The sequence below is a fragment of the Pteropus medius genome, unplaced genomic scaffold (genome assembly GCF_902729225.1).
Source record: "Pteropus medius unplaced genomic scaffold, Ma_sr-lr_union100, whole genome shotgun sequence".
Lineage (NCBI taxonomy): Eukaryota > Metazoa > Chordata > Mammalia > Chiroptera > Pteropodidae > Pteropus > Pteropus medius.
In genome coordinates this window covers 16655171-16681480 of record NW_024349519.1, presented here as the reverse complement: position 1 = coordinate 16681480, position 26310 = coordinate 16655171, and the positions used below count along the sequence as shown (strand labels likewise).

The following is a 26310-nucleotide window of genomic DNA, read 5'->3' as shown; positions in this document are numbered from 1 at the left end:
GTAGTCCCTCAACCATTCCTCAAAATTATATTTAACCATCATTAAACATAATACATGTTAACATATGTATTTTAGTTGCATCCCAGAGACATTGAATCAGAACCTCTGGGATAAGGTCTGGGAATCTGCGTTTTAGTAAATTTTTTTTCAGGTGACTTTTATGCACATTAAATTGTGAGAAACTTTAAGTTAGAGGAGTGAAGTTGGGAGGCCTACTTCCCTAGGAAGGGAAAAGAGAGAATGGGCCTATTGCAGGGTTGGAATCTGGGCTCAGGAACTACCCCATACCCTCTTTAATAGACACTACGTGTGCGTTGGAGACCTTCCTGATGACCAGCAGGCGTCAGTGGTCCCGTCCCATCCCAACTCTCCTTTCTCTGGACACATACCTGTTCATCTGTGTAGGCCTCCTGTAACTCAGGAGCTCTCAACCCTGACTTCACACTTGAGTTTTAAAATCATACGGATGCCTGGAACTAACCCAGACCAATCAAATGATAAGCTTAAGGTATGGGGCCCAGAGAACTGATATATTTTAAAAGGTGTGTTTTTTTTTTTTTTTCCAGGCGATTCTCCTATATAGCCAGAGTCGATAACTCCTATTTTTGAGCAATAGTTCTCAAATGGAATCTTTAACAAGTATCTTAGAGGAGGTTCACATGCAGTTCTGCAAAATACACTTTGAGAAACTGTCTTTAAAAAAAAAAAAGAAGAAGGCGGAGCAGGGAAAAGAATGCAAGAGAGAGACAGACAGACAGAGAGAAAGAGAGACAGAGAGAGAAAGAGAGAGAGAGAGACAGAGAGAGAGAGAAATTAGACTAAGACCCTGCTAGGCAATATTAAAGTATAACTGATTTTCCAGATCCAGAGAACAAGCAGTCTTGAATCTCATGTTAGAGACTGAGTAGGAGGCATCTGGCAAGGGGCCAGCAATTTCAGCATTAGTTTCTTTCTCCTCATGCCTGACCTAACTGGCTGGAGAAGTGTGTTTTGCAAAAGATGAGACCTGTTTGGTTATGTGGGCCCTCTGGATACCTTTCCACTAGAACAGCTGCACATTAGGTGGATCCATAATGAGTGAGAGACCCCCGCCTCCCAACTGCAACCCCTGGGGCTCCTATATGGACCCCGTTCCCGATTCCACACACAAAGATTCAGATCTGCAGAGCTCTGTCATTGCACTTTTTAAATTATCACCCTCCACTTCTGGACATTAGCTCTAAAGAGGCTACTCTTTCTGGCCTTTTCATTAGTAATTTTCAAGGTTTGGTACAGCACTAGGAATCCAATCTAAAGGATTCTCAATCCTTCTTTCTGTAAAAATAGTGAATGGATTCTGAATGAAAATCATTTTGTGTCTGTTTAGCAGAAAGCCTAAAGTACTGGTGTGGGGAGCAACAGAGTTGGGAGTTAGTAAAGACAGGACCCAATGTGGCTGGAGAAATGACCCATTTCTATGTACTATTTCTTCTATCCTCTACCAGCATCCACACTCCTCATTCTTCCCATTTCTCAAGGATAGTGTCCCTGAGAGAAGCAGTTTAGGGCATGGAAAGGTGTTGACCTGAAAGGGCCCTCAGGAGTCTTTTTGTCGTCTCTCTTTATTTTATAGAAATAAACACTACTATCCAAGTTCTCTTTCTTTGAATTTCAGATTTTTCATTTCGTAGCAGAGCCCCAGGCCTTGGCCATGCTATAGAGAGCCAACACCTGTGATGGAAGACAGAGGCTTTATTGAGCCAGCAGATTGCTGTCCTCAACAGCGTAAGTATCAAATGAGGCCCAGCTAGTGCACTTGAGAATTGTCCTTCCTGCAACACTTGACTGGCATCCTAGAAAGAAGACTAACAAGGCTTGTCACTACTGCCTCATCACTCTTGGTCCTCAGCTTTAGTTGTCCTGAAGGAATTCCTACTTAGGTTTCATGAATCTCGGGAGAGAAACTTTACTTCTCCCCACTGGCTACAGAAGCTTTATAATCTCAGTTATAAATGAGAAGCTAAACCCTCACAGAACAGGATATGGTTGGCCTTCATTATACAAGCAAGAGGAAAATGAAATGAGATATTTAATGAATGGGTTAGAAGTGCTTTTTGAAACAAAATTAATATTAATGTTATTAATTTGCGTATTTACCTGATGATTTTTAAATATATCTGCCTGGAGTGAATAAACCTCTAGATCATTTTCCAGCTCAGCTGTATGCAACCTAGCAGGATTTAGCTGATCACACTAATTTATTTTAATTAAAACTCTCTTTGGACCAATTACTCAGAAATATACCCTCTCTCCCTAAACTGAGCTAGTTATCACAAGGATATTTTGTACCTCCCTGCCTGCCTGCACCTGCCTTCAGTTGTCATTTATACAGATCCTGGTAGACTGAAATTTTCACAAAATAAAGGCACAATCTAAATAATTGAGAACACCTAAAGACCTATATTTTCTCACTTCTGTTAGAGTACATTTGATATCATAAATTAATATAAATAATTTATTTATTTAAATTATTTATGCCATTGACATAAATAGCAAATTCGAATTGAACAAAATCATAATTTTAGAAATATACACCTATGCATGTATATCATAGACATAGATTGGCTCAGATTTGCACTTCTATTATTAATTAGAGTTTGAGATTTTCCTTTTCATCCTGGGGATAATAACCCAACCAGTCAACAATTAAGGATTAGTAAACCCTCATAGCTATATACCAATAGTCACAAAGATTTTAAATTACTAATGATTATATTGCAAACGAACGACAAAAAATGCCCAAATTTATTTGCTCTAATATGTTTAGTTGTAGTTTGAGATTATACTCTTCACACTCTGGAAGAGTAATAATCCGAACTGCCTAAATGGAGCACGCACAGTGTTTCCCTGTAATTAGTTTTCTAACTGGCAATGGAAAAGACCGAGGGGGCAGGGTGGATTGATGGCTCCTTGTTTATAGCTTTTTCATGTAAAGTAGCCATAAGGGTGTTTTCTACTTCCTCCTCTGCTAACTCCTTAGAAAATTCCGTCTAGGTCTGTACCTGGGTACCCAGAAAGAGGATCAACAATTCTTTCATTAAACTAATGTAAAAATAAATGAAACCAAAGCGAACGTTATTTAAATGCTACATTATTCCTTTTTGGCACTGATTTTTCAATTACCTGATTTTAATTAATATTTTATAAATGTATGAATGAGCTGCTTAAAAACAAAAATTATTTCTATTTTGTAATTACATATTACAAGGAGAAATTACAAAAAAAAGTTTAAAAGCATATACAGATTGCGTGAATACCCACAAATCTCTCTACCAGATTTATTTACTTACAACTAAGGCTATTCTTATCACTTATAATTGGTCTTTGCTTATGTTTATGTCTGAAGGAAGATTGATAAGGTCTTTCATACACTCAGAATGGATTAAGAGATATTGAAATGCAAGAATCAACAGTATTTTGTGTCTGGTTTGATTTGGAAAGTGGAGGAAAAGCAAAGAAATATGACTATAAGTATTCATGCCTACAAGAGGACCAGGAAGCTGAATTGGTAGACGCACAGGAATGCGTTCATTTGTTTTTTTTAAACCATTCATTCACTTATTCATTCTTTTTTTCAACACATCTTCACAAAACAATTTCTGAGAGTAAAACTCTGTATCAGTCACTGAAGATGCTTCCTACAAGTTCTCTGTAAGTATACAATAAAATTGGGAAGGAAAGACTTGCATAATGTGAAAAAAGTTAAATAAGCTAAGAGAATATGTGATTAGGTTAAAAAAATAATTGACTGACTGATGCAGACATCAAGTAATAGAAGAATACAAAAATAGGATCAAAATGGGTTACAGTACTGAAACTGAGTTTTCCAGAAGACATAGAATTAAATTGATTCATGAACTTAATTCACAAACAACACTTGTTAAGCATTTATAAGGAATGCTGTGTTGGGTTAGGTGTGGCGGAGGACACAAAATGAACAGGACATGAACTCAAATAGAGAGAACCTTACAAACTAGAATAGAAGACATACATTTACACAAAAATGCAAGCCCCAAGTGGTTCAATGTGGGAAGTAAAATATAAGTGAATAGTCATTGGAGAGCCACTGGGGGAGAAATAAAAAATAATAGGGGAAAGAGACAGGAAGTCTCAGAGCAGGTTTTCATAGAGCTCGTGTTGAACTACTTATGGGGTGAAATGCCTTTAAGGCACAAAGACGCAGGAGTGAGAAAATACCACCTAATGGAACCTTAGAAGAATCATTAGAATTTAGCAGTTACTTACTGACTACAGAGAGGAGGGAGTAGGACAGAGAAATGAAAGAGGAAGAAGAGTGAAAATAAGTGACAGGGGAATCATTAGGAGAAAAACTGGTAGCAATTTGGTTGAAGAAATGCAGATGAGTTGTTTTACAACTCCAAGAAAGTGAAAAGGCAATGTGGTAGATTAAAGTTCAGGGGAACTTAGAAAAAGGGAAAATCCAAGTGGGCATGGACATTTGCTCCACGTCCCTGCCATTACCATCACCATACAGATGCTCATTTTTATAGTACTCTATAAATCTAAACTGCCGCAAGCTCCCACACCACCCTACTTTCTTGTACCTTCCTGCTGGGCCCAAAGGAACAACACAGCAAACTTCAGAGAGATTCTTCTAACCAACCAATTACCTGGTGTCTAAACAGACATTTCAAACAGCATAGCCGTAGCAGAAGTCTTGATCCAGCCCACCTACCTCACACCCCACCAAAACCGTTCTATCAAGTCTTCACATCTAAAGAAATAGTACCTTCAGATAGTCAATTAATTAGCTCAAAATCTAAGCTTCGTCTTCTATTCTTTTCTGTCTCTTGCTCCTGTATTACTAGGAGAGCTAGCTCAATACCATATATCCTGAAATCGGCCGTCTCATCATTTCCACTGCTCCCACCACTGTTCACATGCCCCTCTTCTCTCGCTTTACACTGCTATAATAGCCATTTATCCCTGTCTCCTTCCATAACCCCTGGGTCCATCCTCCATCTAGTAGTCAGAGTGACCTTGTAAAAGCATCTGTCAGAATGTCTCAACCCCTATGGAAAATCCCCCAGCTAGTATGAAATCTACACTCCATGTCATGACTCCAGGCCCAAGGAGCCCCACTCATCATTCCTATTGGAACTCCTATGTCACCTCCTCAGAGTCCTCAGCCCGAAACCCCAGCCAAGGCAACTCTTTTGTCACCGTCTACCACTTTATCTTATGTTATCTTCTTTATAGCACATATTATTGCCTGCCTGCCATATCTCAGATGTTTCCTTTATAAAAAAAAAAAGAAAGAAAGAAATGATGTATTTGTCTCCACCAGAATGTAAGCATCTTAAAAAGAAAGACTCTTTCAAGTTCATGTGTCCCTACAATCTATAATAATGCTTGACACATAGAAAGGGTTCAAAAATTGTTTTTATCACTTTAATTTTTAATTGTACAGTTCAATAGCATCAAGTACATGTACATTGTTGTACAACCAGTCTCCAGAACTTCACCCTGCAAAATTGAAATACTATACTCATTAAACAACAACTCCCTTTTCCCCTTCCCCTGAGCCCCTGACAACCACCATTCTTTCTGTTCCTATGGATTTCACTCTAGATACTGCATATAAGTGGAATCATTTGGTATTTGTCTTTCTGTGACTGGCTTATTTCACTTAGCATGATGTCTTTAAAAGTTCATTCATATAGCATGTGTTAAAATTTCCTTCCTTTTTAAGGCTGAATAATATCCCAGTCTATGCATACACCACATTTTGTTTATCCATTAATCTTATGAATATCCTGAAAGCAGATATATAATTCGGCCATTGAAAAATCATATACTTCCTTTCTCTGCTACCACCAAATATAACAATAGTCTCTCACATACAGCACTTCTGATGCATTTATAAAGTGTCCATTTCTCACTGAAAGGAATATCTGCTTTCCACACTGGTGAAAAATATTTATGTGTTCCACAAGCACTGTATCACATAAAATGGAAATCGGTTTCATTTTCCATTTATATTAAGAATAATCTTCAAAGTGTCTTGAGAGTTCACTGTGTTTCATTTTCTCTGTGAATAGTTCATCAAATACTCTCTTCTGCTTTGAAGTAAAGTAGTTTATCCAATCACCCACCGCTCCTGGAAAAATTGGAAATGTATCAGACAAGAACCAATTTAAATGTATAGTATTCACAAAAGAAATCTTTCAGGTTTATAATAAAATGTGAACAATTTTATCTCTTGGTGATAAGATGATGGGAAAATTATTCTTTTCTTCATTTGTTTGTTGTTTCTAATTCCTTCAGTAACAGTTACATATTAATTTGTACAGTTAAAAGTTATTTCTTAAAAAGAAATGAAGATTACGGATATATAAATATCCTAGGTTTTATGATAGAAGGCATAAAAATATCTCACCTAAACTTAATCAAAATATAAAGCAAAGTAGACATAATGGTGCTTCATTTATTTCCCTGCCTATGCACCTCTACAGAAGTAGTTATGCCAATAACATACCATGGGGGTGGGTAATTGGTCTCATTTTTAAAAAAATTATTTTACAATATTGATAACAAAGAGTTGAAAATATAATCATCAAGTTACTCATATGATGCTTTCACCTTCAATATAAGGTGTCTGGAAATTGAAATAAAGTATATACAGCTGACCCTTAAAAAATGCAGGGGTTAGGAGCACTGACCCCCTCCCTGTCCCAATGGAAAATTTGCATGTAACTTTTACTCCCCCAAAACTCAACTAATACTCTACTATTGACTGGAAGCCTTACTAATAACATAAACAATCAACGCCTATTTTGTATGTTATATGTATTATATACTGTGTCATTTCAATAAAGCTTAAGAAAAGAAAATGTTATTAAGAAAATCATAATAGCAAATACATTTACAGTATTTGTTGAAAAAATCTATGTATAAGTGGTTCTGTGCAATTCAACTGTGTTGTTCAAGGGTCAACTGTACTTCGCACAGTCCCCTGGCCTCTCCTGACTGTCCAAGTCACCCTCTCAGCCCTGGCCTCAGCGTCAACCTCTCAAGATTGCCCTTCTCATTTTCATTATGCACACTATGCCAAACTCCAACCCTGGATATTATCCGCCATGGTCCTTTGCCCCTGCTGACCCTAAGCTTCATCCTTGGAGTGCAGGTACATGGAGCCAGTAATGCATCATTTTAGCCTTCCATCACGGACTGTCTGATATTGTTCTCTACTATCTTTTCCTTCCAATTAGCTTGTAAACTATTTCAGGTTAAGGGCTGTGATGTATTGCTTGTGTATTCCTGCAGTACCAAATCCAGTGCTGACCATATAGTGGGTGCTCAATAAAGCCCATGGTCTGATTGAATGTCAGACAATGTCATCTAAAGCAAAGAAATATATTACCATTTAAGAAATATTTGATGGTGTCGATTCCTAGTCCAAAAGACTGAGTTTAAGAAGAAGTGAAACTTTTCTGTTTAGGGAAAAGAAGAGGGGTCAGGGGCAAAGAGAAAAAGTACCAGAGTGAAGATCCCAAAGTAAGGAAATGACATTGCTTCTGAAACATACCAATTGGGGCGTAAGGTCAGCTTCACGAGGTCCTTAGAAGAACAATATCAATATTATTCATGTTACTTATCTAAATTCTTTGGTCCTTCCTGATTTTCCCTTCTGACTTCTGATACAATTCACCTGAACCACTGCCATCTTCTTTCAACTGACCTGACATGTGTTTGCTTGGTTTCTGATGTATTCTTTCACTCTTTTACTTTTTCTAAAAATTCTTTTAAAAAAATAACACAGTAGCTGTATATTCAGGTTAGAGAAAATACGTATATGTAAAAGAAGATAAAAATCAAGGTAATATACTCAGCTAACATGGCTAATGAATTGGTTAGCATGCATTCTTCCAGATGTTCTTCTTTGCAAACATATAAGTACATGTAAACTACATTTTAAAACACACAATTATAACCTGCTTTTTTCCCACTTATTATATACATTGGTCATCTTCCCATATTAGTATTTATATACCTACAATGAAAGTTATGGTAAGTAGAGTAAGAGTGTTTGGATTCAAATCTTGACTTTATCAGCTACTAGTTGTGTGCCTTTGGACAAGTTATTCAGGTGGTTGATGTCTCAGTAAAACATGAGTAACATAAACACCATCCTCAAAAGTCTGCTGTCAAAATCAAGATAAATCAAGTAATGTACCGGACTCACAGTAAAGTTATTTTTACTCTATAGTTTTCATGACTCCATAGTAAATCCCTGCATGGATGTGCCTTGATATGTTAGACAGTTTCTGATTAGTGACATTTTAAATGCATTCTAAGATTTCATTGTTATAACCAATATTGCAACATATATCCTGTCCATATATCTTTCCATTCTTCTATAATTCTTCCCCTAAATTTTGGCATGTATGGGCCCTACGACTTCTGAACTTGTGTGGACTACTCTGTATCCTTGCTTGTCACCTTATCTCCCTGGCTGCCATAGTCATTTTCTAGAATACCAATCTATTCTGAATTTAAAGTAAAGACAGCTGCAGGCACAAATTCTCCTCTGTAAAGTAAGAAATATCTCTGTGTGCCAAGGAGTCTAAATCAACGACTTTAGTAGCTTTTTGAAACTATTACTTTCAGAAGATAGATTTCCCCTACTCCCACCCTGTCCAGCAAATGGAAGGAATGAAGAGAATTGTCTCTATTGCCCCATCCTTGTGTTTAATTCCTCATATAATTTGAATTTACCAAAAGGTACTTATGATGACTAGTATCAGTGAGGATGTTTCTAGTGTTAATCTGTGCTTTGTTAGATCTAATATGAAGAAACCACTTTTAGAGAGAACTTAAATGCTTTTGAATTAATGTTGTCAGCTACATGATTTTACCTAGAAATATTTGCTAGGGTCACAAGTGTGGCAAGTAAGAAATTAACTCTATTATCGTTAGAGTAAAACCTCTCAAGTTTGCAGGATAAAATGTGTGAATACTGAGAGTTTGCTAATCAGATCTCAAAGGGCACTGGACTCTACTAAATACCAGAATTTCCTCTTTTCTCATCATCCTCTTTACCGTGGTCCTTCCCAACTACTCTCTGTTTCTCATTTCACCTTCCTTCATGCATTCTTTTCTAAATTCTTCCTGTCTTCCCTTTATCCTCTCTCCCACTCTTCCTAATTCTTTTCTTGACCCTGCCTCTCTCTCAAGCTCTCATATAATCTTGCTCTTGTCCTCCACTACCAAACTTCTTAGAAGAGTGGTTTCTATTTGCTGCTCCCTTCTTTATATTTCATCTCTTCAAACCCTTCAGCCTGGTTTCTAGCCCTACTCTGAGAATTTGCTGATAAATAAATGGTCATGTTTGACCCTGGCTTTCTTCCTAATTCTGGCTGATATCTTTTCTTGGCTTGTCTAGGGCTGTTTCATTCCCATTGATGTTAGGGTCCCTAGGGCTCTCACCTCTCTCCCTTTCTCCACTAGCCCTTCCCACTTACCCTGAATAATTTTACCAAATTCCACAATCTGCTGATGGCTCTTAAACTGACTTCTCAGCTGAGCTCCACCTAATAGTGACTCACCACCACTGCCCAAATTACGATCATCAGTGTTTCATACCTGGACTATTACAACTTCTTTACAGGACTTTCTGCCTCTACATTTATCCTCTTCTAATCAATTTTCCACTCTGACTCTACTATTTTCTAGGACACATGCCTGACCATGTCAGATCCCTTTTAAAACAGCAAAAAGACTGGGGACGGGAGGTTGGGAGAGGCCTTCTTATGATGTCTGTCAAAGCTTTAGCTCTCTGGCCCCAAACTTCATCTCCCTCATTTTGCTTCACACATCATATACCACTCCAAGCTTGTTCTTTCTGGAAAATACCATCCAATTCCATGATGGTTCTGAGCTTTTTGTCTTGCTGTTAGCTCTTGTAGGAATGTATTTTTTTTCCCTGTCAGTTTCCTGGTAAAATCCTTCTCATGTTCCAGTCCCGGGTCCAATGTGATCTCCTCACCTACTTTCCTAAGAAAAAAATTCTCTCTCCCTTATTTATGATGCTATTCACTTTTACTCATACTAGTAGCACAGTTGTTATGACCTTGCATTACTGTTTAGTTGATGACCTTCTTAAGACTGTATTTTTATTTCATTTTTAACCTTAGTTCTTAGAAAATAGTTTATTAATATATATTTACTGAATTGGATTCTTTCCTTCCTCTCAGTCTCGGTTTTGCAACTATAAGGGGGGAAAAAAAAAAATGAACCACCAAAAAGGACAAAAATAATTTGCTAAGTTGAATATAATATCTGATCTATAAGAGTTGGCAAATATTTGTTTTGGGAGGAATTATATTCAGATTGGCCAAAGAATGAAAATAAATCTGTGTACAGAAATCCATAAAATTTGTCTTTGTAAGTTATTTGAAAAATGTTAAATCATTTTTCCTCCAGATCTGGATTAAATTCACATGGATTTCAAAGCAATTCTATATCCAGATACGCCCAACCTGCTTCTAAGCTACATGTTAAGAATTAGTGGAGATTTATTTCTTTTTCTTTTAGTTTCATGCAAAAAGGAATATCCTAGCTAACAATCCCAACTCTCTCCATCTCTTATTTCTGCAAGGTAAGTTAATTTGATTGGTGAGTTTGGGAAAATGCACTGTGCACATTTGTCAGCCCTTTTCTCTCTCCTGAAGAAAACATGCCATGTACTGCTCTCCATCAGGCCCTAAGTGACCTTCTCCAAGTCCAGGGACAGGACTGCATTTGACTGGCCATGACTAAAAGTATGTTTCTAAAATTCAAGATAAATTATTAGCAAATACATTGGGCTGCAGACCTGAGACACATTCCTCAAATAACTTTATCATTTCCGTCTGTTTGATTCCTGTATCTTTCTCTCAATTTGTTCCTAACCGGATGTGGAGACCTCAAAGTCTGAAAAGAATGCAATTCAAGAATTTCATTTAATAAACATTCACTGAAGGGACCAAGTATAATAAGTTATGCAAGATATGGGATGCACGATGGTGCAATGAGGATTTAAAATGGTAAAATAGAACTACTTTCAAATACAAATAAGTTCCAGGCAAAGCACATCTCTTTCTGACTTACCTTTCCTAAATACCAGGTTCCTATTAGTTGTGAGGGCACAGATGGTCTTATTTGGATCACAGTTTTCTTTGGCTGCATTATTTTTCATTTCCTTGAATGATGTTTTCCAAGCAATCTGGTTAATTTCACTGTCACTCAAATTAATACCAAGGAAAGTAGTTATTTTCTTTATGCTTTTAGAAAGATCCTGAGCAATAAGCAAATTAAAAAAAAAAAGTGTTACTTCTCAAAACACTAATTCATTCCCTTAAATCAGAAAACAGAATTGATTGATTTCTTATATTAGCTTATTTTGACTTAGATTTTGATTGTTGAAATATTAAGAAGGACTTACTTTCTTCATTTCTTCATAGAATATAAATAGAACATTTTTATCATTTTTGTGGTCTTCCCAGCTTAAAACGTGATCAAACCAGGATCCATACACAACTAGAAGAAAAGAGAATTGTTGTGCAAATATTAAACATTATGGCTTTGGGTCCCTGTGTTCTTCTCACTTCAGCAAAGTTATCAAATAAGGTACCTAAACATTAGATTCAAGAATGAAAAAGTTTTCCTTAGAAGAGCTCAATTTCACTATATTTTCAACTAAATACAATATTGTGAAATGAGGCTGGATAGCTAAATCTTTTAATAAGGTTGTGCTGGGGTTTTGTTTTTTTTTTTCTTATTTCTAGTGTATATTTCTTTATCAGCAGAATGACAGTAGAAATTGTAATACACATTTTCACTATAATTGTGTTCTGATAACTACTTTAAATGTTGGAATAGAAAAGTATTGAGAATTTATCATTTCTTCTTGTAAAGTGACATGATTTTTATAATTAATTCCTTAGCATAAAAAATTTATAAATTTCCTCCTACAGGAAAAAAAAAAGAATTTTATTCAGGTATCTTAGTTTAAGGTTGGAAAAATACAGACTTAGAAATTTATTACTAGTTGATATTATCTCTTTTTTGTTGTTTTTAATTTGACAGACTTAAAAAATCTCCAGGGCTTAAAAGTGAAGATTATCATGCAAAATGACCTCTATAGCAGTGATGATTAAAAACAGTGAGGAAATTCTTGTCACCCCAGAAAGTTGACTAGCTTGACAATCTAAAGCATAAAACATAATACTTTAAAATACTACATATACATCTTTCCACACACCTTTATCATCCAAAGATTTAATACTAGTCATCAAAGGGCTACTCTACTATTTCCTAAAAATCTGCTATTGATTCATTTAGTAAACATTTATTAAGCCAGACATTGTACTGTATACATTTTGCACATTAAAACTTTAAATAAAGATATAATTAACTCCAAACTAACTGCAATTTTTCATGGCTTCAGCTCCTGAGGAAGCAAAGGGCAAAACAATAACTACAATGTATTTTTGAAACAAGAATTTCTGGGGCTATAGTAATATCATTAGAATTGGCCCAAATTTCTACTACCCCTTAGACCCAGAGGGCTGTATAATAAGAACTGGTGCTTAGAAGAGCTGCTCCCATTCAGTTTTCAGTTATCAGCAATCTCACTGCTATTTCAATGACCTCTCATAACACTATGCCTTAGAATTACCTACCGGATCGGTGGTAAGGGGTTTATCTTGTAAGAACGGCCAACACTTAATTACAGAATTATTCTACCACCTCCTGGCTTTAATATATGCCTGGATGCGCCACCCCCGCTCCTTCTGTCATCCAAAATTTTTCATTCCCCTGAAATGGCCCTGAATATAAATTGGTCTTTCTCAACCAACTCATGTTTCTTAGGGTCTGGAGAGCAAGTTGGCAATCTCACTGCTTTCTATGAAACTCCTCCCTCTGATCCAGGCTTCTTTGAGATTTATGTCCTTTGACTATATCACTCTTTCCATCCTTGTTTCACTGAGAAATCAACCTTCTGCTGTCTCCTCTACAGTCACTGAAGACTCTGATTTTAGATTACAATCTTCTGCATCATCTCAAGTCTTGCTATCAACTGCAGTGACTTTAATGGATAGCATCTAGCAGACCTTCCTCTGACTATTTTTGTCTCCTTTCTGTCTTTGCTTTCTTCCCTTCGTTCATCCCCAATACCTTTAACTTCCTTGCCCTCTTATAGTTCATTTTAATCACCTGAAAAACACCTGATATTGAATCAAAATACTTCACCTATTCACCTTATCCACTGCTGTTGAGTTCTGCTGAAGAAATTTATATAATCCTGTATTTACACTACTGCAAATTCATTTTTCCAGCCTTAAGGACCCCAAGGCTGCCCAGCAAACTGATTTGTCCTGCATTAACACATTCTCCTATTCGTCAGCTGTTTCAAATCTTCCGTACTTTCTGCAAACTTTCTGCCCCACTCACATAGTTATAATGAGCATCTTAGTTTCTAGAAAGCACCCTACTGATAGGTAATTGCGCAGAAAACAAAACTCACAGTGATGAAGTAGCCTAGGAAATATAGAGTTCTAATATACAGCTGGAGAGGGGGCTATAGAGAATAAAAAGTAAAACGCTGATATGATTTTATTGATATGTTAATACCTCTAGATATTGCCAGAAGACAATCTACAGTTATTGTTTAATTTGAAAACCTAAAGTGTATTTGTAAACTGAAAGATAAATTAAATAATTAGATAAATATATAGCTATCTATATCTTTATTGTACTGTCTTTTCATATAATGTGTATTTATGTTTATGGTTTGAAGACAGATGTAGGATATCATAATGTCTGACTTGTAAAATAATCTTTCTTGGTAAATGTCTGCTTATAACATTTCCACCCTAATGTGAAATTATTTAAAAGTCTTTGTGTCTTTAAAAGTTTATAACAGAATAAGTGAGTAGATTTTTACAGCAAATTTTAACCATTACATAATTTGAACTTTTAAATAATTTTTAAAATAGTTTCATTAGTCCTATTTTGTGTTAGGACCTTAGAATGGTTAAGCTATTATCTAAAATCACACAGAGAATAAATTATTGTCAGGACTCGATCTCAGGTCTAATGCCCTATAGACTGTTTTTTCTACTACATTGTGTTGTCATCTGCAAAAGAAATAACCTTCCCCTCAAAAAGTCTTTGGAGAACATCCCTGAAACACAGTCACATACTTAAAACACACACAAACTACACACGGAGGAAAACAAACCTTACCTTATAAGTAGTAAAATGTGAAGCCACTGCTCCCACCTGAGTAAATTAAAAGCTTTACTGATTCGGTGACATTTCCCAGTGTCAACAGAGTTTGCCCAGGCTGGATTACCCAATTGTAGAATACTTACAAGTCAAATCCCTTTACAATTAAAAATCTATTAACCCACCTAAGACAGTATAAAAGAATCACCTGAGATATTTTTTCCAACTACACTCTGCCCTTCCGGATATTCTGCTGCAACTCCTGATAATGTGATAACAAAGGCAAATGTTCCTTGACGCTAGTTTGCTTCCCTGTGTAGGGCCTGAGTTGGCCTTTCTGTGGCTACATTCATAGAAACATAATCTCTAGCGTAGGAGCAGTAACAGTAAGCTACCTTGCCCTAGTCGGACCATACCCAGGGGCTATTTTGTCTCCTGGGAACTGTGAAGTTATAGAGACATGGCCGAATTAGAGCTCATGCAGTTGTGGGAAGAGGAATGGTGAACACAGTGCGTAATAGTGGGAGACAAACACAACTTTTTTTTTCTTGAGAAAAAGCAGACTCAAGGTCTGTTTTAAAAAAGTAATTTATGTGTTTAAACTACTTATTCCAAAAATGGAATTGGAGCAGAGTGAGGCATGCTAACTATCTTCAAATATTTAGAAGGCTAACATGTGAAAGAGAAATTAATGATTGGGGGACAGTTTTTAGTCTTGTTTTGTTTTGCTGGACGAGTCATGGTATAGTGGTAAGAGCAGAGATTTTGGACTGACCCCTGAATTTAAATCTTGGCTCTGCTCCTTATTCGTTACACGTCTAAGGACAAGTTATTTGGCCTCCCAAGGTCTTCATTTTCCTCACCTGTAAAATGAGGATAACAAAGTCTCCTTCATGTGTTCTAGTGAGGGTGAAAAGAGATCATGTTTGCATAGCACTTAGCTAAGTGTCTGTATCATACGGTAAGAATTTTTTTTAAAAAAAGTAGCAAGATGAAATGTGTTGCTTTGAGGCAGGAGTGGGGTGTAAACCTGCTGTCAAGATTAAAAAGTTCAAGCTTAGCCTCTACAGTTCTTGGAGATGTTGTAAAGTGATTCAAACATTAGGTGGGTGTTTTAAGCAAACTTTAATGTATCTGTCATTCCTGAAACTTTGATTCTACTAAAAGTGTGCCTTTAAGAAGGAAATAGAGGAATTAAAATACTGTGAAAATAGCATATTATTCCAAAGGAAATAGAACAAAACAAAGTATTAAACCCTATTTCTGTTGAGTTCCCAGTGTCTTCATGTTAAGGTTACACTTGCTGTGGCCTCTCTTAAATTAACAAGCAAAAGCTTAACAATTCACAGGAAAACAGCTAAACTAACAATTAAGATCTACTTTAAGCCCTATAAGAGGTAAAATCCTTTGGGTACACACCATTCCCAAATCATGTCTTTCCTACTTCGGTATTGTTTTGGTATATTATTTTTGTTGAATACATCTTGGGAATTCAGAATAGTTTTTTTTAAGTGCTCCAGACACCACTGAGTCAGGAAAAAATGAATAAATTTAAAGGTCATGCATGGTAGAAGGACCAACATGCGCTGCCCAGCTCAACCAAATGATCTATCATTGTGGTGTTTTCAGAATAAATTACTTTCTGTTAGTTTTTATAAAACCAAGTGCTAAAATGGCTAATTTTTTCATACTGGTTTATTTGGTGGATTGGGGGTGGAGGGTTGTGTGTACCGTTTGTGCTGTTTTGTTTTCCATGCAGTTATATATATAGCATGTTTCAGTCTACTTGTCTAGGTTTAGACTTCACTAAAAGACTAATGATATATGAAAAAAAGATGCTTGATCAGAATTAATCTGTTTTGAAAACAGTCATACCAGCTAATAAGAAATTGTCAGTATGTTCTACCCACAGGTTATAAGAAAAACTGTAAAAAAGCAAAGTCGAAAAGAACTGCTTAGAAGAAGCAAAAGAATAATCTATTCAAAAGTATTTCTGAAAGCAGGCATTAGGACCCATTTAAGCTTTTGGAAAATGCTTTCATTTTGAGCAGAAAGTTTCATTGTACATTATGAATAAAAATCATTATTATACTTACCCTTTCCTTTTAGAAAAAGTTCTAAAAACGTAGCCCAGGTTTCAACGCTGGGGAGATTAGGGTTATCTTTGTAGTAGTGGAATAGAGAAACAGCTGTGTCTTTTGGATTCCTAACGATGTAGATAATCTGTTAATTTAAAAAAAAAAGAAAAAGGTCAATTTATTTTGGGGTGGAAATAACCCCAAAACAAAATATTTCCTAAAAAAGAAATTAGCAGCCATACTTGCCTGTGCGAGTAACAATTTTTTGGCAGCTTCAGCTGATTATTAAACACAAACTTAGGCCAGTGTTTCTTAAAACTTAATGCAGATTCTGACTCAGGGAGTTGAGGATGAGGCTGGCATCCTGCATTTCTAACAAGCTCCCAGGTGATGTTGATACAGCTAGCCCAACAACTACACTTTTTCAATTTATGTGCTAAATTTGGTCCTATCTTTCTAGGGTCAGACATGAGAAATCCCTATTCATTTGCAGGACAAGATTACTTTTTAAATATCCACTTATTATAAAACATGATGTCTTACAAATTGTCTACTCTTATTTACAAAAAGAATGATGTTTTGTAATTTCTCTCTTTTTTTTTATAATTCAATCCCCCAAAGCTTAAAGAATTTGAGATACTCTCCCGATTTACATGAACATTGCAATTTAATTCAATTCAATAAATATTTATTTAATACCTACAGTGTATCAGGCAATGTGTAACGTTCCAAGTCCAAGGGATATAATGCTGAGCAGGACAGAAATGGTCCGAGACCTCTCAAAACTTACAGTCAGGTGAGGGAACATTCTTGACAATGCAGTGTTATGAGAGTTACAACGGGGAAGTATAGAGTGCAATAGAAGCATCTAAAAAACTTAGGAAACCAGTGTGAAAAGCTGGATATAATAGGACTATTCTTCAATTACAGTCAATATTGCATGAGTACCAGATGTTCCACCTGCTTTTTTGACAATCAGAGTGGACACAGTTTACTTAGATAAGAAAGTATTTGCTGAGTCATTTTTAATATGTAACTATCTTTCTGTAGTTCATAGAACAAGTGTTGTGCATGACTCAGAGAAACAGCACCTGCTCCTCCTTTCTTGAGAGATGTGTAAAGGCCACTGTGCACAGGAATGAAGAACCACCTTATCCCACCCCAGGGAGTAACTGCAGAGTAACCCAACACCTCAGCCTTTTTCTAGGTTCTCTAGGCTTCATGAGCAAATTCACAGAACCCCAAGTCTGAGACTACAGTTTAAAAATCCATTGCTTAAACAAAAGGTGATAAAACAGCAGAATTTTTAGCCATCAGTTAATTTTTTTTTTTGGTTAAAGAGAAGAGTAATTTAGGACCCTTGAAGAACCCGCAAAGACACACATCAGTGTTATCTAGTGGGAAAAACAATGTAAACTATTAATACATATTTTGCCAAAAGAGGTTAAAAGAATGTATTCTGTAACTAGGTATGTTACATATGTTAAATAGACTTATTGTGTTGTTTCACAAAATATACAAATATTGAATCATTATGTTTTACATCTGAAACTAATATTATATGTCAATTATACTGAAAAAACACAAAATATATTCTAGGAAATAAGAACTATTGGGGGAAGTTGAGGGATATGAAGGCAAGGCAAAATAGTACTCTGGAAAAAAATTAAATATTAACTAAATATCATGAAATGATCTGAAAATATAAATTTCGTGTAAGAGAGTTTGGAAACAAAAAAGGAGAGACGAAGATTAGGAAGAAAATATAGGAGATTGAGTATGTTTGAGAGCTGGTGAGAAAAGACTGGAAGAGGAATTTTCTGTCTGACATGCTTTGCTGCGGCTGGTAGGGCTTGTCCAGCTGCTAAGCCTGCAGGGCTAGGCTATTAGCAACAGAGGACACACCCTCTTGGGAGAGAGAGTCTCATTCTTCAGTAGGGATCACACTGAAAGGTACAGTAAAGTGATACCTTTACTGTAGTAGTTTAAAGAAGCACCCTGATCTTTCCTAGCTTCAGTTTCTTTGCTTATGAAAGGAAAAATATTCACTCCTGTCGTTTTTGAAATATGTCTATTAAACACAGCTCAGTCTCTGGTAGCCACTTGTTATTGTTATTTCAACACCCTGAGTAAAGGTTATTTAGCTCCCTGGACAAATTTTCTCCCCAAATCTCTCTGTCTTAGAGACAGTCTGCTTGAAATAAAAATGCTTGGTTGAGTAATAATGTACTCAAGTTAGTACACCTTCACCTGTTCTGATAGATTTGCTGGGGATAAAGGCAAAACTCTGACGTTTGCCTCTGGTTGACCGTGTTTACTTTTCTTTGGGCAGAAGAGTAAATGGTATGCATGGAGACGTGATCATAGAGTTATACTCGTAGGAAGATCTGCTTTGATTTATATACATTTGACTGGTAGGTTATTTTTGTTTTTATTTTTAGAATATGGCTGACATTGTTTAAAAAGGCCCAATTACTGGGACCTTGTTACAGTGGACACATGTATCTTGCCTTTGCTTTTCGAATGTTATTCTTTTTTTTTTTCCTGATCAAAACAGAATTTGAAAATGTTTCTTATACAGACATTTGTAAAGAAAATAAAATCTAACCCTAATGTCATACCATAAAAAACCACTCGGCATGCTAATATATTTACATCTAGACTTTTTTATGTGTGCAAATGTATATTTTAACTAAATTGAAATTATTCGATATTTATGTACTTAAAATATGATTTCTACTTAAACTTATTCCATAAGAATTACTCCATGAAAACATAAATTTGAATAAGAAATACATAAAAATATAAAATAGCCTTTCAAATTTTAGTTAACTTTAAAAATAATGCGTGTATTTTAATAATAGCTTGAGGTAACTGTTCTTTAACAATTTATATATAACATTTTTTATTCTTTTCCTATATAATCCCTTGCAAAAAATGATAGATAAAATAATTAAAATAATGTTAAGGCAATTTTTCTTTCCCTTAACACCAATATTTAGAGTAAAAAAAAACTAAAACCAGATTTAGAATAAAGTAAAACATTGTCTAGTGTAATTACAGTTCACATTTCTTTCATTACTGAAAGATTATTAAAATAATTTTTATGAGCTAAATACTGCAGTAACACCTATACATGCATTGTCTTATTTAATCTTTGCCACACTGCTTGAAATGGATACCATTATTCCTGTGTCAAATGAGGAAACCAAGGCTCAGAGAGCATCGGCAATTTTCTAAGGTAACACAGCTTGAAAGTGACAGAGCAAGAATCGAAGTTCAGTTCTGTGGGATTCACAAGTATCTGCCTTTCACCATTGAACTTACCTTGCATTGTTTTTGTTTGATATCCATTGGTAGCATGTTATAGCTCAAATGTGTTGGAATAACTCTTTTCTTATAATACATTTTTAGCTCTTCAAATTTAGAAATGTCTCCTAATTCTATTGGAGATGTTAGAGTAATTCCAGCATTGGGGATGTTCTCAATGACTTTAGCAATCCAGTGAGTACCTTCGTAGAAAAATAAAATAAAGTGCACTTTTAATTAAATGATACTCTTGATGAAATGAAGATAGAAAATTAGCATGAGGTTATAAAAGCAATGGATGCATTAAGATGTTAATTCATTTTATAAGAAGAATAACATTTTAAAAGCATGAGGAAATATAAGAACTATATATGCTGTTTCCTCAGCTTGAAATATGCTAACAACACTCACCTCTAGCACCTTCTCCAATTTGCAAACACATAGATCTTTCTACATATAATTCCTACTGGTCCTGCAAGCTCATGTATCTTGCTCTTTTATAAACTTTATTCTGAGTCCCTACTCCCTCGACATAATTGCTGACCCTTCATGTCCCTCAAAGTAGCACACATTAGAGTACACTTGCCTTTGTTTATATTCATGCCTATCTCCCCATTTCCACCTTGAGAATAGATACTGAATTTTATTTGTATGTGTAGATACAGAGTAGTTGTACAAGTAAAGCATTTGAATAATGAACAAATGTTATACTTAAGCATCATATATTTAAACAAAGTAGTAAACTTGCTACTTTGAAGTATGGAAGGAAGACCACTTAATGTTTACATAAAGCAAATATGGATGTGCCCCAAAGTTGTAGACATTAGTAAGTTGGAACAGAGGAAAATTTGGTTGGGGAGGATGCTTTGCTAATTTGAAAACAATGTCCTTGAAGAGTTTAAATCAGCCCTAGTTTCCATTTATCTCATTACAATTCCAATGAGATACAATATTAACAAATTTACAGTTGAATAAATATTTAAACAGTGATCTCATTTGTATTGTTTTAAATTTAAGACTATTTTAGGTTATAATGTTAATGTCTTAAATATTTATAATTATAATATTTATATAAATGTGATTCATATAGTAATGATAGTTGTATTATTTTAACAAAATATATTGATTTCTTCCAAAAGAGAGAGAATACACAGTTTTGCGCTACTAAAGGGGAACTCCTGGCAGCTGGTAGGAAGATGTCAATTTATAGGCACCCATATGTAAAATGGAAGCCTTATATATGGTATAAACTAGCCACCTGTTCCAAGAACCTTAAAAGTATCATAAATTGCTTTCTAAACTAATATATCAACTTCAGGTAAGATATGTTTATTTATAGAGCAACATATTGCATAGTAAGAATACTGAGGTACTTTGGAGGCAGTCACTTAACTTCCATTTGCAGGAGTATTTTCCAACGAAAGAGATACATACATGTTTTATATTTATTCTGAAAAAGCACTCTAGGAGACCTGGCCCTATGTGATCTCTGTGTCATCCATTGGGAAGGGTTTCTTGGGCCTGACTTACAATCAGATGAAAGGACTATGGTGTACACACAACTTAAAGGGAGCTTGGCTCTTAGTTGCTGAATCCATGATAACAGATATATGGCCATCTCCACATGCCTACTGCTCTGGAAATAGCAACAGGCAATTGGATATAGCCTGGCCATCTCTCTCAGAAACAAAAATAATATATGATTAATTCTGATTATCCACATGATGACATTTATAATAATGGTCCTTTCATGAGTATATACCTATATGTGGGGATAAACTTTGAATAATAAGGCATAAACTTTAATAATAAAAAATATTTATGGTTCTTATTAGCCCAAAAGAAAAAATTATTTATTTATAAATCAATCATTAAGTATAAATTAAACAAACATTATTTATGCCTGGCACAAAGTATAAAGAAAACTTTATAATGTTATAGATATTATGTTTATTACATATATCAACATTTGTATGTCTTCATGAATAAAATAGAAACAAAAGTGTAGTAAAGCTCTAATTTCTCCAGTTGAATTTTCTCAAAGCATATTTTTTGGCTCTCTACTGTCAAAATTTTTTATTAAAACAAGCATTTAGGATACTTTAATTTCTTGTAAAAATTCTGAAAAACAAATGTTTGGTTAAAATTATTATTATATTTATTTATTATTATTCTATTTCTACATTTAAAAAATACATTAAAGTAAACTTTACCAGATTTTGGATAGGAAACCAGAAACACATCATCTTCTCTTGCACTGAAGGAATCCAGGGAATTTAGAAGTTCTTCTGAAGACATAGTAGAGTAGAGAATTCCCTTGAATTTATGAAGAACACTTGACTGGTTGTGGGATGACATCTTTCATCAAATCAATAAAAAATTATATACTAAACAATAACTTTACACAAAGCACAGAGCAAGTAAGCTCAATGGCAATGTAATCTTAGAATTATTGAGCTGACATTCCAACTAGAGGAATATATATATACCTTTTGCAATTTTAATAAGAGTAATTTTTAAACCATAACCAAGCCAAAGTCTACTATGAAAATGATGTTATCTGAATTTCACTGATAACACATATTACAATTTCCTCCACTTGTCTCAAAATAGTTTGCATACAAAGCTCTTGAGCTACTAGAATGTAATCACTATATTGAGGAACTAAGGTCAAATCCCTTGGCCTAAATAAGGAAAGACTTTCAGTGGCTATAATGGATTACATCATTGTGGAAATGATTAAGAAAATTGGACTTCTTCTTGTTAATATTAACATACAGTAGAGGAAGTAGCTAGTATTGCAATTCAAGAAGAGAGAGGAATGGAATGAGAAAAAAATAAATTCTAGAAATTGGCAGATAAATCTGTGACTAAGATAAACCTTATAGGCAATAATTTAGGAAAGAGAACGTGGGAATCAGGAAATCCAAGCCAAAAAAGAGTTATCTGGAGCTTTGATGTACATAGGAAGTTTTAGGTTAACTAAATAACTCTTGTCTGAGTCATTCTTAGTTTTTGTCACTAATATTATTATCTTCTAGATTCAATCAGATATGGCAATGAGATGCCCAGTTACTTCAGTAAACCCACAGTTGAATCTTTTTTGTTTGCTTGTCTAACCATTAAAAGAAATGTATAGCAACAAAGAAATGTTCAGCATTTTAATTGAGCACAAAAAAGTAGAGGACTATTATGTAAGAAATAACTGAAGAAGACATACATAACATGGTAGAAATGAAATTTAGAATGATCATACACACTATAGATGCAAAAGGGGGTGCTATGGAAAGTAACCTCACAGGGTAATCTGATCATAAATTTCTAACTGGGCAGGTCATAGTGGGTAGTCACACCCCAGGCACATAACTTTTTAATAAAAGGTTTGTCTTGTCTTAAGCCAGTCCGTTCATTGTTCTTGTGCACCTTCCAAATAAACTGTAACCACTCTCAAAAAAGCACATAATCTTAACTACCCAGCAATCCAATCTCCATGTGACCACCCACAAGAGAGAACATAATCTTAAGTATTCTGTAATCCCATCCCACCTCCACATAATCTTCCTCAGTTCCCTCCTAATCTTAAATGCACAAAAGAAAACTGTAAATTGCTATTCTCCGAAGCATTTTATCTCCATCTTTGAAATCTCACTTCTCGGTGTATTCTCTATGTGGCTCATATAAGTTTTTATGAAAATTCTCTCCAGGTTTGGATGTTTCTTACTTCAACAACATAGAAAATCCCAAAGAATCTAAAAAAGATTCGAATGAATATGTAAATTGAGTATGGTTGATTGATTATGAGGTTAATATGTGAAAATAATTATATTCTGGTATTTAGCAACATTCAAATCCAAATAGGTGAGTTGTTGTTTTGTGTGTTTATTTGTTTGGTTGGTTGGTTTTGGTTTTGATTTTTATGCCAGCATAATGCTCTTAAACAGTATAGGTTTTCTGTGATTATTTTTGGTGCTCCTTCCATGAGACAAAAGCCATACTCATAAATATCTTCAGGATAGGCCACATTCTCCTTTGGAATGAGCATGGGGGTGCTTTGAGATGATGCCTTTGAAATTTTTAGAAGCTTTTTGTCCAAGCAGATAAGATCTGAGAGACATGCCCTTAATATTCTTAAAAGCCTGTTATCTACCTAGGAGGTATATGAGATAGCAACACATTTTAATCTTTCTGAGGTATCAACAAAGGATCATATGGCCACATCTTTGACTTCCTTTTTACCCTGACACCAGGTTTTGCTGGTAGTGGCATGGATGTGATCTTTGTTCTGAAATCATTTCTTATTTTGAGACACTTTTGCTAGCTAGAAAGGCTGTTGTGGACTCTATTTCCACTAAATTCTAATAAAATATTTGATAATTTCTTCCTTAGTTCACATCTTTCTTCTATTGTTATTATAGACACTAGAAGAAGCCAGTTATCACTTTCAACATTCTGCTTGGAAATCTCCTTAGCAAAGCCACACGTTTGTTGAGTACTCTCTCTGTTTTCCACACTCACTCAGGGGATGGTGTTGCTAATTGTCCTGCCATACATAACTCACACCCTCTTTCATCTGGCCAACAATAATTACTTCTTCACTGTCCTTCGAGAATTTGAAAATAGTGTCTGCAAGGAGTATCAAGCTTCTATTCACTCTCCAGTCCCAAAGTCAGTATCATATATTTTAGATTTTTGTTCCAAAAACACCTCACATTCAGGTACCAATTTGTTTTATTATCTATTTGCTGAATAACAAATATTCCTAAAATGTAGTGTCTTGAGAAAGCAGTATATAATCTCTCATAGTTTTATGGTATTACTGGGCTCAGCTGGGCAATTTTCATGTTAAATCTAGTTAAGGCACCTTTTAAAGTTCAAGGCGTTTTCATGTACAGGACTGTGAAGAAAGAATGCCTGGGATTTGGTATCAGGGTATAAAACAAAACAAAACAAAACAAAAACAAAAACAAAAAACATAAAGTGCAGTGATTATTTACAGAAATAATAAACTCAAGGAAAATAGTTATTTTTCTTTCCCCATGGTTTTGTGCTGGCTGAAAAATTACTGCTTGGCTATTGCCCATGGGAACATAACACTCTAACAATAAGCTTTCTGCTTCTGTACCCCTGCTTGCACACCCGAACTGTGGGTTGACAGTTAGTAAAAAGAAAAAAAATAGACTTGTGTGTTCAAACAGGATGAATAATAGGGGGTTAGGGCTTAAAAACCCTGTACCTCTACATTTTGGGGCTGCTTGATTTGGGGTCTGCATACCCCTGGCAGACCCAGCTGGCTGAATAAAGAGTGCGTTTCCTATAACTCACTGATTTCTGGTGGTCCGAGTGTCTATCGTGGGCTGGTGGCTACAACAGTTTTGATACCAGGGGAGGGTATGATGATAACTTTAAGTTCCAGGATAAAACAAATTCTAGAACAGGAAATGAGAAACAATAAGAACAGTAAGTGGCAGGAAAAAAAAAAGTCAGACAAGGAAATGTCAGTAAATATTCATAGGTAGTAGAAGCAATAAAGTCATAAAGAGTAGTGCAACGTAAGAAATGTCCAGACCCAGAGAGAATTTTATGAGAGATCATTTGAGCCAAAACTGACGTCAATCGTCAATTGCTAGATAGCAAGATCTCAAATGCTTCTGAGATAACAGTTTGCAGTTTCTTTTATGTACTTGGAATTAGGAGAGAATTTCAGGAACATTACACAAGGTGGGAGAAAACAAGGTGAGGATTAGATTATAGGACAATTAACAAGATTCTGTGCTCTTGTGGTTATTCCTTCAATTGCTATTTCTTCTGGCATTTCAAATGTGTGTTAATGCACAAGAATAATGGGCAGGGCAATCTTAACATGTCACTAAAGATTTTTATGTCTGGGGCATGACTACCTACCTTGACCTCCCAGTTAGGAGTTTATGATCAAATTACTCTGTGAGGTTACTTCCAGCAGAACCCCTTTTTCATCCATAGTAGATATGAGTGAACATGGAGCTACGTTATGATACTAATATTTTTATAAGTTTATTTTTCTTTTAGAGTAAGTTTCTCCAAGGCCAGAGCCAAAAAGTACTCTTTTAACATATTTTATTAAGTACTTACAATGAGCCAGACATTATTCTGGCTACTGGAAATAGACTGAATAAGACTGAAAGGCACATGCTTTCATGGAAAGAATTCTAATTAAAGAAGACAGATAATAATAATAATAATAAAATAGATTAACAAGAAAATATCTAGTAAGGATAAGTAAAATACAAAACACAAAACCACGGTGGCATGAAATAGAATAACTGGAGGGCTACTTTAGTTTGAATATCAGAGAAAGTTTCTCTGATGAGGGACTGGCCTCCACTCTACATGCAAAGGGTGGTCTTCAGAGAGTTTAAACATGTACTGTATAAGTGAGTGAAAAGAAACTCTGTATAAGTGAGTGAAAAGAAACTCTTCAGAGAGTTTAAACATGTTGTATAAGTGAGTGAAAAGAAATCGCCTTAGGCCAAGGAGTACAAGTATTAAGGAATGTGCTAAGAGAGTTCTGATACTGGTTTTTTTTTTCTTTTCTAGGTGAGGCAATCCTTGGTTGACCTCACAGATTGCAAGGAACTTGTCAGCTTACAATCCTTTCTTTCTTTATTTATTT

General features: G+C 35.2%; 1 protein-coding gene across 1 annotated transcript in view; it reads right to left on the bottom strand.

The window, feature by feature from the left end:
- Positions 1 to 5392: 5392 nt before the first annotated feature.
- LOC120618363 (sulfotransferase 6B1-like) overlaps positions 5393 to 26310 on the bottom strand; it is a 32381-nt gene continuing 11463 nt past the window's right edge. The window contains exons 2-7 of the mRNA XM_039882519.1: positions 21875 to 22019; positions 19680 to 19864; positions 16371 to 16497; positions 11486 to 11580; positions 11152 to 11338; positions 5393 to 6160 (exon numbers count right to left, since the gene is read on the bottom strand). Of these exons, the coding sequence (XP_039738453.1) occupies positions 6042 to 6160; positions 11152 to 11338; positions 11486 to 11580; positions 16371 to 16497; positions 19680 to 19864; positions 21875 to 22019 (858 nt within the window). The 3' untranslated portion in view covers positions 5393 to 6041. The remainder of the gene's footprint in view (positions 6161 to 11151; positions 11339 to 11485; positions 11581 to 16370; positions 16498 to 19679; positions 19865 to 21874; positions 22020 to 26310) is intronic.